This window comes from Quercus suber, unplaced genomic scaffold (genome assembly GCF_002906115.3).
Source record: "Quercus suber isolate HL8 unplaced genomic scaffold, Cork oak 2.0 scaffold_399, whole genome shotgun sequence".
Taxonomy (NCBI): domain Eukaryota; kingdom Viridiplantae; phylum Streptophyta; class Magnoliopsida; order Fagales; family Fagaceae; genus Quercus; species Quercus suber.
In genome coordinates, this window is record NW_027069850.1 from 128,913 (window position 1) to 140,979 (window position 12,067).

Below are 12,067 nucleotides of genomic sequence, written 5' to 3' on the forward strand. Positions count from 1 at the left end.
ATCACCGCCTACAGCAGATTGAGCAATTGCTCGGATGAACCGCTACCCTTACCAAGTTTACCACTGAACTTATCCCTCGACATTGCAGTGTACTCCCTTAGGGCCACAGTCATTTCACTTACCCTATCCGACTTCTTTGAGACCTTCTTACCCTTGCCACTTGCATCTGTCACAGGACGTTTTTCTGCTCGTTGGGTTACCTCCTCAACCTCAACGTCATCCACAGTCTGCGGGAAAGTGTCAAAGTTAGGGGTGTAACAGTCATCATCCAGATGGGTGGGTGCACTTGCATTATCATTAGCATTGGCAAGCTCTTCCTCTAGGGCACGCTCCTCATCACTATTTAAGGGAGGAGTGTTTGGGGAGATCTGCAGGTTCCCAGTTGCGGTACTAGGGGCGAACAACTGCTGCAGTGATGGGTAGTCTGGACATCCCTTATTCCTTAAGCTATTTGCACCACGATTGCTCTGGAATGTCATTGGAAACATTAGCACACTAAACGCAGCAAGTTCACAAGAGGCATATTGCATGAATAAATAATTGCAATAAATCAAAATTAATAAACAACAGTAAACATACCGCAACCACATTCTGCCACACCTCATCAGAGCAAGTCACTGTTTTGGTATGCTCGTCCCACCCCAATCCTGTGTGTCTTAGCAACTGGCTCCACTTACGTTGTTTGGTACGGAGCCTATTATGCTTCTGTTGAACTTGGTTAGGGATAAAATCTTTCCCGCACCTTTGGTTAAGTTCCGTTGTGATTGATGTCCACATGGAACCCTTGAACACACCTTTTGCCATGTTACCCTTAAGTTGTTCCTCTAACATTATCTCAATAAATACATGTTCTACATGGGAAGGCCACAATTCTCCTCTTGATCTTGTGATTCATGTGCCATCTATTTCAAACATGCCACGTGGTAAGCTTATGACAGTTGATAATTTTAACAATTGAACAATAGGACTATAGAATTCATTTAAGGGGTCCAAAAACTGAAAAATCTTCCATACTTAACTCAATAAAGATACGAAAAAGCATGCACTGAATGTAAGAAACAATGGTAATATATAATAAACAGTGGTAATATATAAATCCTTCATCGAGGTTTACTACATATACAATGTGACCAGATATACAAAAAACAGTGGTAATATATAAATCCTTCATCGAGGTTTACTACATATACAATGTGACCAGATATACAAAAGATGGAAGATCAAAGCAATGATTTAGTAAACTGAATAAGTGGTCACAAATACTACTAGGTTAGTGCATGGTTAAGTACATAGCAATCTATAAGACAGTACGCTACTGAACATAATGGAACAAAATATGTCAGCAGTATATCAAAAGGAACATGCACTAAATTGCCTTGACTAGGCATCCGCCTCTTCCTGCGGCGGGTCATCTGACAATCGATCTGGAGAGGACACAGGGGAAACGTTGGGCCGAAGAGATCTGTTACGGCCCACCATTGCTCTGCGATAATTCTGTTCAATACGCTTCCACCTCCTAATTACCCGCCTCACGGGAAAGGCCTTCCCCATGCGGGCATTAAGATTCTCTGTGATCTCCTGCCACACTTGCGCATTGGCATGACAACGACGCAAATTCCCACAAACAAAGTGTCCAAGTACAGAGTCACACAACACATCCTCACAATTGGCATCCCATGTTGTCAACTCCGCAGCCATCTTAAAGAACAACACACATCTCATACACAACCATATCACAAGTACAATAAAGATATCCCAGTATATTTAGAGGAACAAAGATTAAGCACATGGTAGCGTGTATGATACGTTTACAAATTTTTTTAAACTAAAAAATGCATAGGCATCGAACTAAGGAGAATTATAATGAAGTATTATGATCATTGATCAGTGGGCCCACTCCAGCACAATGGTTGTGACAAGTCACAAGTGACATATGTCTCTATGTGGTTTGGCATGTCCACTTGGGCAGGGGCATAGGTATGCAGCCAAGCGACTTATTATGTTTTTTAATATCCTAAAATCTTTTTTTTTTTCAAACTAATAAGTGTAATTACTTGGCCAAAAAAAACTGAAAGTATAATAATAAGAATTGGTTTTTAGTTGAACGGTTAAATATTGATTACACAAAATAGTTAATTAGATATGCCAGTTATGAATATGTTAAAAGACAAGTATTAGCTCTAACAAGAATTTTCTCTTTACCATGAGTTGCTACCTCCTGTGAAACTCAATTCATTCATACGATTTTTAAACACTGATATTAACTATAATTTGTGAAAGTACATGCTATCATTAGTAATTATAAAGGGTTATGTTATGTTGAAAAAACATTATCCAATAACAAAATGGTCAACAATTTTGAAACATCCAGAAAAGCAAATCTCTTTCAGAGTCAGAATAAATGTCATTCAGAGTAAATGTCATTCATCAGTATAAATGTCATTCATCAGTAAATTCAAATAAAAGCAAATCTCTTTCTCTTTATTTCATAGGACACACGGCAACAGGAAACAACAAACTCAAAACTAAAATGTGACTCAAAATTGACAATTAGATATCATTTAAAAATATTTTAGGAGCAACACACAACCACCGAGTCATGTTTTCAGAAGCTGCTTGTAATGTTTTATCTTTGGTCTGGTGACACACGGCCATACATGTACCTGATTATAGTTTCTTACATCAAATAAAGTTCTATCTATTACCTCAAAAAAAAAAAAAAAAAAAGGTAATTACCTAAAAAAATAATTATCATACTTGTTTTACCTAAAAATAAGGTAATGACACAAGACCACCTTATGTCTTTGACTAAATTATCCATTTATGACTTCTATAAGTTATCATACTTGTTTTATAATTTTTCTCATCCTGTTTTCCTAGGTTCTAACTTTTACCAAGGACTATTAATTTTAACAAACCCCATAAACAAATGCGTTAACTACTGTAAACAAAGAGAGACTCATAGCTAAGTGATGTGTAATTAACTTAGGAATTCAATCTCACCAACTAGAAAAGGAATAAGTACCCAAATGAATGAATGCATTGAGAGCTCAAATGAATGAATGCATTGGAACTCAAATCAATGAATGCATTGAGAGCTACGTTTAATGGACTTGGTAGCTGTCCATGTAGTTGATTGAAAGAAACATTTAGCAGTGCTAAATTAGAAATAGTTTCCAAAACCAGCTGGGGATGGAACCTGAAATGCTAGCATATGAGAAGTCTAGATGCTTGAGCTTCTTCTGTGATTTAAGCCAAGCTGGAATTGAAGTACCCAAATGACAATTACCCATACAAAGATCCTGGAGTTGGAATGGAGGGACCCAATTGGGACCCAAGTGTAAAGATTTCAGCTTAGTTTAACTTTTGTTTGATTTCTTTTTGGTTTTTTCACTAACCCTCAGTACATATTTTTTGAGCAAAACAGTGATATGAGCGGAGATTATATTAGCTCGCTTAGCTAACAAGTCTCTTATCAGTTTAGTAGAGATTTGGGAATAAAACTAAAATATATAGTCTAATCTATATTAAGAAGAGTATAAGGCAACTGTGTATCCCATACTTAGAGTTGATACAAAGTCACTACATGTAATGATAAAATTTGGCTACAAATTTGGTTGTAATTAACTGTTATAACTTTGAGATTCTTTTTTTCTTTTCTGAATTAAAAAAAATAATAATAATTCTCCAGTCAAGTATATAGATTATTTGAATTTTTAGTCCAAGCACTACATATGACTGATGATAAAACCAAGCTGAATAAAGGCGAGCAGCCCTTATAGCAACAGCAACAAACCTACCTATAACGCAATTTTCCCATTTATTTTCAGAGAATTTTAACAACATATAATAATTTCAAAGGTAGCATATTTGGCTTTGGAGTCTAGACCCATCTCATCAACATTTTTAAAATCTTAATCAAAATGGGTGAAACGGACCTTAAAACAATATGGTAAAATTGAATTAAGAATAATAAGATTTTATAAAATTTGAAAGTAGTTAACTGTATTATAGCAAATATGATATTGAATTATTAAATTCTTCTAAATTTTAGGCTAATATTGTAAAAATATATAGTTTCTAATAATTTTAAAAAGGGAGTCTAAAAATCAATTTTTTTTTTATTTAGAAAGAAACAATAAAAACGTATTTTGGCTGTGGATTCTCAAAAAGAAGAAGAGTATTTTGGCTGAGATGATGGAATTATTAGAGCTTTGAAAAATGTGATTCTGTGAGAATTTCTGTCAATTTTTTAGAAGAAACATGAAATTGACCAACTCAGAAAGTTGTCCTAAACTATCTGAGAGAGTCCCATTAAGAAGGTTATAGGCTAGATCAAGATCAACCAGATTTTCAAGCTGACCCAACCAATTTGGTAATGTACCATACAATTGATTAGATGGCAAGGCCAAGTATTTCAGACTAGACAGTGGGCTCTAGAGAGGCAGTTTTTTTTTTTTTTTGATATATCATTTGACACAATTTAAGTACATTAAAATAATTAATGCAGTGAGTTGAAAAAAAAAATTAAAACATTTGCTCGTGTAATTCACTTAACAAAGTTTCAAAGATTAATTCTAATTGTGAATTCTTCAAAAAAAAAAACACCCCATAACTACCAGAAACTTCCAGAAACTTAAATGGAGGGAACTTTGATAACAAATTCCAGAAAAATCGCACCATTTATCACACATTTCTTAGTTCCATAAATTATTCAAAACAAAAAAAACACCCCATAACCACGGGTTTCAATTTTCCCAAATCAGATGCTTACCTAAACATCAAACAAAGAAAAAAAGAAAAAACAAAAACAGACAACCACAATACAGGTTCACCACGGGTTGAAAACCCATACCCACAGGTTTCAATAGATGACATCAGATGCCCAAACATCAAACAAAGAACAAAACATCACCACGGGTTGAAACAGAGAACCAAACATCACCACGGGTTGAAAACCCAGGATTCCACAGGTTGATACAAGTTAAATCAGATGCAAAAACCCAAAACGTCAAACAAAGAAAAAAAAGGAAAAAAATCAACAGAGAAGCAAAGTCCTTGAATCGATGTAAGAGATGCGAAATCCCTTGCTATTACCAACAAATCAGATGTATAAACAGCTCAACTGTAAACAATACCTTCGGACTTCACTGGAAAAAGCTGAGAAAGAGCTCGGTGGTTGGCGCGTCAAGCACTGCGTTACCGTGACACGGCGGCGCGGGTTGGCTGAGCTCGGATCCGTGAAATGGTGTGTGAGGAGGTGAGGTCAGTGAGAGCTTCTCAACGGTGGTACTGGAATGGAGAGGAGAGAAATTTTAGATGAGAGACCCAAACTTGTTTTCTGAAGAGTGAAGAGAGAACTGTGAGGTGAAAGGGCTGAAGAGAGAGCCGTTGAGGACAGTATCAAAAGGCACGCCCCACGTGAATGCCTCAGATGGTAGGACCGGATATGAAATGTGAATTACAACTTTGCCACTGAAAACAGAAAATCAAAAACTGAAAATTGAAAACAGCCTACAGTAGTTTTCAGTTTTCACAACTCATAACTCAAAAACTATAAAATTGAGTATTGAAAACAGAGTTATGAAAACAAAAAAATTTTGCAGGCAAACGAGTATTTTGTTATGGGTCCCACCATTTTTAAGAATTGAGTTATGAAAACAGAGAATTGAGTCATGAAAACTAGTGAACCAAACGGCCTCTTAGCCTCCTGTTTTTTTAAGAATAATTTTTATACTGTAGTTGTTTTGTTGTAACTTGTAAGCTATGCTCCAAGCCCCTTTAATGGATGTTGTCTTATTGGATCAAGTTCTTTTCCTTCTTTTTTTTTTTTTTTAGTTGTATATGTTTTGTTTTTTTCCCCTCCTTTGAATAAAAGCTTCAGCTGATCGTTAAAAAAAAAAAACTTATAAATTATTACTTAACAATGTTTTTTATTTTTTGTTTTTAGAATAGCTTATTAATTAGCAAAAAAGACAACATCTAAATTGTCATCATGCTCGTGCATCATTATTCTCACAATGCACACTCCCCTCAATTATATTTGTATCCCCAAAAATTAAGCACCAATAGTCAAGTTTGGGCTTGATATCAAGTGATGACAAATGTTTTTGTTAATCTCACTACATATTGAGTTTGTTTAAGAACAATTTATCTAGTTTTTTTTTTTTAAATTAAAAGTGTTATAAATAAAATATAAAAATTAAATAAAATAAGTGTGTATCTCATGTGGAACTTGCAAATTGGAGGAAAAAAAAGTAATAAATTAGCTTATAAGTACATTTCAAATTAACACATTATAATTATAAGGGAAAAATAATAAATAATGATAATTCTGGAAAATCAGTGGGTTGAAAATCTTCGGACTTCGACAATCTTGAGAGTTGAATCCTGTAAAACCAAATTCAATCAGAGAAAAGACCGATGGAGGCCGGCCTATGATCCTCCGATGGTGAAGTTAGTAGGCTGGAATAGAGAGGAAAAATTTCTAAGTGTTTATTCCCTTCTCAAAATGAAAAATCAGAATTCCCTTGCCTCTATGCGGAGTCGTGTTTATATAGTGTATGGAACGGTTATTTGCTCTGATAACCGTTCCTATTGTCGAGGAATTCACCAAAATCGGAGGTAACTTCCGTAACTTCCGTAGAAGTTACTTCATCCAAACCGGTGCCTTATTACGAGCAATGGAGGTTTTGATCTGTTGGTAAATCAATGCTTGGCTCGTCCATCCTTAAGTAGAGGTGGACGAGCCTTAGCATAGCCATGCTTGCCTCGTCCGCCCTTTGGGACGGACGAGGCCTCGTCCGTCCTTACCGGTTTATGACGGACGAGGCAATTTAGCTGTGTCCATACTTCTTTCCTTTTTTCCTGTAGACGAGCCATATGGACAATTTTTAAGGTGGTATTTTATAGTATCATCAGTTGCCCCCTTATCCATGGGTCGTCTAAAGACAAGTGAGATGTGTGCTAGTATCAGCTTGGTGTGCCACGTGTCAAGAGTTTGTTGGTGGAAAAATCTCATCGATTGATCTAACCGAGGAACATGCCACGTGTCGCTTGATGATTGGGTTATGTCGCTTCAGATGCCTGAGTTTGTTCCCTATAAATAGTGGAATACCTTCGGTACCCTCTTCATTTCTGAAATTTCTTTCCTTGTCCTTCCTCGACCTAGATACTCGTCTAGAAGCTTATCGCGTCTATAGCCTTCCTTCGTCCTAGATCCAAGTATTTCTCTTTTTCTCGTCCTTAGTTTTCCTGTTAAGATGGTAGACATTGTACTTTCCTCGTCTAGTGATAGTATAGATAAGGTTATAGACGAGTATAATGACGAGAGTAGTTATGCTAATTCCAGTAGCAATAGTGAGAGTAGTGGGGGGAATACCACGGACGAGGATTACGTCTCTGGCATCCCTGGGCTTCCTATGGAAGTTTTACAAGAACAGCTTAGGAAGGCCTCAGGGTCTCAAGCTGGTACTTCGTCCACTGCCCCTCGTCCTGGTCCCTTAGACGAGGAAGAGGTAACTGTATATAGTTGTGCAATAGATATCCCTTCCAAGACGGACGAGCAGAGACTGAAAAACCTTAGGGAGTGGTATCAAATCCCAGACGAGTTTAACCCTAGGTTACCCGTCCGAGGAGAATGGTGTTGCAACCCTCACTTCGGGATTGGCGTCTATGAAGCTTACCTCTTGAGGGGTTTAAGATTCTCTTTAAACGCCTTTACTAGGGAGTTGTTAGTTAGGTTAGGTTTAGGAATATATCAATTCAACCCAAATGCATGGAGGCTAATTGTCTCAATGCAAGTTTTGTGGGGTGAAGTATTTGGAAGGGACCGTCCTTTTACTGTGGACGAGTTCCTTTACTGCTACAAACCTTCAGAGATACACCAATCCCCTGGCTTTCATCAGTTTACAGCCAGGGGTAAAGATTGTAGGTTAATCAAGTCTTTGGCCTCGTCTGACAGAAAATGGAAGACAGAATTTTTCTTCGTCTCCGGCTTCTGGGCTGGAAATCCTGTAGACGTTGGCCGGGACTCGTTTGGCCGTTATACCGGGGACCTAGGAAACCTTCGTCCTGAAGGTAAGTTGTTCCCCTTTTTTCTTTCATTTTTGTCTTTATATTTATTTATTTATTCTTAATATCAACGGCCAATTAACAGGATTCTGTTTTATTTCAGCTGTTGAACGTCTGTCCTTAAGTAAGTTTTTCCGTGACCGCGTCCACAGAGCTCGTCTTCACGTGGATAGGGAGTTTCGCTCTTTGGTCTCACTTAGATGCCTTGCCAAGTGGGGCTTGGGTCCTAATCCATCCGACGAAGCTATTGCACACGAGGTCACAGTAAGAAAAAGTAAGTCTCAAGTCTTCAACGTCTTTGTACTTTGCTCGTTTTGTTTTAATTCTAAAGGTGTTTTTATCTTTTCCTTTTTTTTTCTTTTTTTTCTTTTTTTTTTTTTTTTTTTTTTAGGAATGGCAACAATGAAGGGGAACAAAGGAAAAGATGTGGCTGCTGAGGGGGATCGTCCTGAAGGCGATGTTCAAACTCGTCCTACGACTGGGGAGAAGAGGAAAACATTGTCAAGGAATCTGGACTTGGGAAATCTCCCCAGACGTCGAGGCAACAAGGCCAAGCCCAGCTCATCCCAGGTGATCAAGCCTACCCCTCCCTCGTCTCAACAGCCAATGCATGTAGTTGATGTGGACTCGTCCACTTCAATCGAGACCACTCCGTTCAAGACTGTGTCAACCCCGTCTCAGCCTTCCAGAACGGCCCCTTCCAATATCATTGAGAATGAGGACTTAGCCTCGGAATGCTTTAAGAAGGCTGTGACTGACGAAGACATAAATGTTTGCTATGATATGTCCCTTAAAGATTTTGAACACTCTGGTGTTCATGATCTTTTTAAGGTAATACTTTTATCTCGTCTTGAGCAATGATTCATTTTCCTTCCTCGTTTTTTTTTTTTTTAAACTTGTTTCTTTTTCACAGGGCATGTCAAAGTTTATAGCTACGTCTAGGCAAGCGACGGGGTTGGATAAGACGAGGATCCTGCTAGAGACGAGGGTCCAGGAGCTGAAGGCTGAGGCGAGGCAATGGGTTGAGGTGGCTGCCAAGACCACAGACGAGGTTAAAGAGTTGCAGACATTGGTTGAGGAGCTGCAAACCAGTGCTGCAGGGAAGGACGCTCGTCTTGAGGCCCTGCAAAAGGAGAATGACGAGTATGGCACACTTCTTTCCAATGCGAAGGAAGATGCAGTGGCTGAGTTTAAATCGTCCAAGCAGTATACTGAAGTTTTGGACACCAATTATGCAGCAGGATTTGAGGATTTCAGAAGTGAAGCTGTGGAAAGGTTCCCTGACATTGACTTCAGTTCCATTCTTCTTAACCTGAACGCTGCTGCCACTAGCTCTCTCGTCCAGACTGGCTCCGATGACGTCAATGTTGAAGACGATGCTACAACCTTGCCCTCTCAGGACACCCCCAATGTTTCTCCCTCTACTTAGAAAGATTTTTTTTTTAATGCATTTCTATTTGGTCCAGTTTGTGACCTCTATGTAATTTGAATACATTTGCCTCGTCCAAGGTTTTAGGACGAGGTTTTAAACAATTATCCTAGTTTATTTTGCAAGGATTTCTTAATGTTAAATATACATTCGTCTCAATATTATTTTCTTGTGGCATATGCATGGACGAGTTTCATTTATTTTGTTTGCTTGACTTCGTCCATCTTTTATATATGTTTTTCTGCCATTTTCATTAGAATTTCGAATGTAGTTCACTCATGTGAAATGGTAACAATCAACATTACTGGTCTGAGGACCTGTTGAAAAATGAAAAGAACCAGCCTGCCCTGTTCATGGACTTGGCTGACTTTAGTATAGGCTTTTCATTTTACTCGTCCATGGACTGGATTGTTTTAACAAAAGCCTTAATGGGATTGAGTCATACATTTCTTTCGACCATGGCTTAATATGCACTCGTCCGTGCATTCTTGCCCATGAATTAGACGTAATGTTTTACTTCATCCATGTTATGGACGAGCATGTTTGGGACTTAAATGCAATTAGCTTTAAGTACTGGCCTTGCTTCATCCTCTGATCTGGACGAGCATGCCTTGATGTTTTTCCCTTAGAAAAGCTCGTCATTGTATCCCTACATTCAGAGAATGTTTTTTAAACTTTTCAAGGGTGAACTTCAAACGAATGTAGTATGGAAATGAGTGAATTTCACAACATTATGTACATTCCACGAATACCATTCATATCATAAGTATTGTTCAAAGACGAGGCAGACACCTTATAGGCCTATGCCTTTATTCAAACATAAAATATAATGTCGTCCATAAATTTAACATAATAAAGCCACACCAAATAACATAACAAAGTTCAGTTGCTGAGCTCGTCCAGGCTGTCATTCTACTGGTAATACTTCCTCAAGTGTTCCACATTCCAAGGATGTTCCAACTTCCTCCCATCAAGGGCTTCTAAGTAATAGGATCCTTGCCTTTTGCAGTTGACAACTCTGTAGGGGCCTTCCCAATTTGGTCCCAACTTCCCATGAGCTGGGTTCTTTGTTGCTAAGGAAACCCTTCTTAGGACGAGGTCCCCTATGTTGAACCGCCTTGGCTTTACCATTGCATCATACCGCCTAGCCATAAGATTTTTATACCTTGCCATCCTTTGCTCAGCGTCCGTCCTTACCTCGTCTATCAAGTGGAGGTTCAGACGTAGTTGTTCTTCATTAGCTTCGTCCTGGTAGGTCGTCACCCTATGATTGGCCACGTGCACTCCACGGGTATAACGGCTTCAGTTTCATATGCTAGCTTAAAAGGAGTCTCTCCCGTAGGAGTTCTCACTGTCGTTCTATATGCCCATAGAACGCCTGGAAGCTCATCTGGCCATACTCCCTTAGCCCCCTCAAGCCGAGTCTTGATTATTTTCAACAAGGATCGGTTTGCAACTTCTGCCTGGCCATTAGCTTGCGGGTGGGCTGGTGAGGAGTAGTGATTTTGAATTCCAAAGTGTACGCAAAAGTCTCTAAAAATCGCATTGTCAAATTGCCGTCCGTTGTCCGACACTAGCACCCTAGGTACTCCAAATCTGCACACAATATTTTTCCACACGAAGTTCTTGACATTCTGCTGTGTGATGTTGGCCAAAGGTTCTGCTTCTACTCACTTGGTAAAATAATCAATACCAACCACAAGGAATTTCATTTGCCTTATACCCAGTGGAAATGGACCTAGGATGTCCAGTCCCTATTGCGCAAAAGGCCACGGGGCCATCATTGGAGTCAAATACTCTGATGGTTGCCTGGGGACATTGCTAAACCTTTGGCATTGATCGCAGGCCTTGACGTATGCCTTAGCGTTAGCTTGCATATTTGGCCAATAATATCCCGCACGGACGACTTTGTGGACGAGTGATCTAGCGCCTGAATGATTGCCACATGCTCCCTCATGAATTTCTCTCAATATGTAGTTTGCTTCGTCTGGGGCCAAACATCTAAGATAAGGCTGGGAAAAACCTCTTCGGTAGAGAATCTCGTCCATAAGACCATACCTGGCTGCCCTTGCCCTCAGCTTTCTAGCTTCGTCTTTTTCCTCCGGGAGTCGTCCATCTTTTAAGTACGACACAATTGGAACCATCCAATTCATTCCATTTTCCACCTGTTGTATTTCTGGGATGTCTATACTCGGCATATACTAGATTTCATCAAACTTATCTACGGCTTCGCTTGACAAGGCTTCTTTTGCCAAGGCATCAGCTTCCATGTTCTCCTCCCTTGGGATTTGAACGAAGTTAACTTCTTCAAACTTTTTAACAAGGCGCACCACTTTGTTTAGATACTTCCTCATCCGCTCTTCCTTGGCTTCAAACTCGCCATTCACTTGGCCTATGATTAGCTGAGAATCTCCCAGGACGAGGAGTGACTCTGCTTCAACGGACTTGGCCAATTCCATCCCTCTGAGAAGAGCTTCATATTCGGCTTCATTATTAGTTGTCTGGTACTGCAAACGGACCTTGTGTTTTAATTTGTCTCCCTCTAGAGATTGTAACACCACACCT

At 39.1% G+C, this 12,067-nt stretch overlaps 1 protein-coding gene across 1 annotated transcript; it reads right to left on the minus strand.

The window, feature by feature from the left end:
• Positions 1-8: 8 nt before the first annotated feature.
• LOC136062284 (uncharacterized) lies at positions 9-5,457 on the minus strand. The gene is made up of 3 exons (XM_065761149.1): positions 5,139-5,457; positions 580-902; positions 9-467 (listed from the first exon to the last, which is right to left on the minus strand). The coding sequence occupies exons 2-3, from the start codon at positions 829-831 to the stop codon at positions 9-11; spliced, it is 711 nt and encodes a 236-aa protein (XP_065617221.1). The 5' UTR covers positions 832-902; positions 5,139-5,457.
• Positions 5,458-12,067: the final 6,610 nt, after the last annotated feature.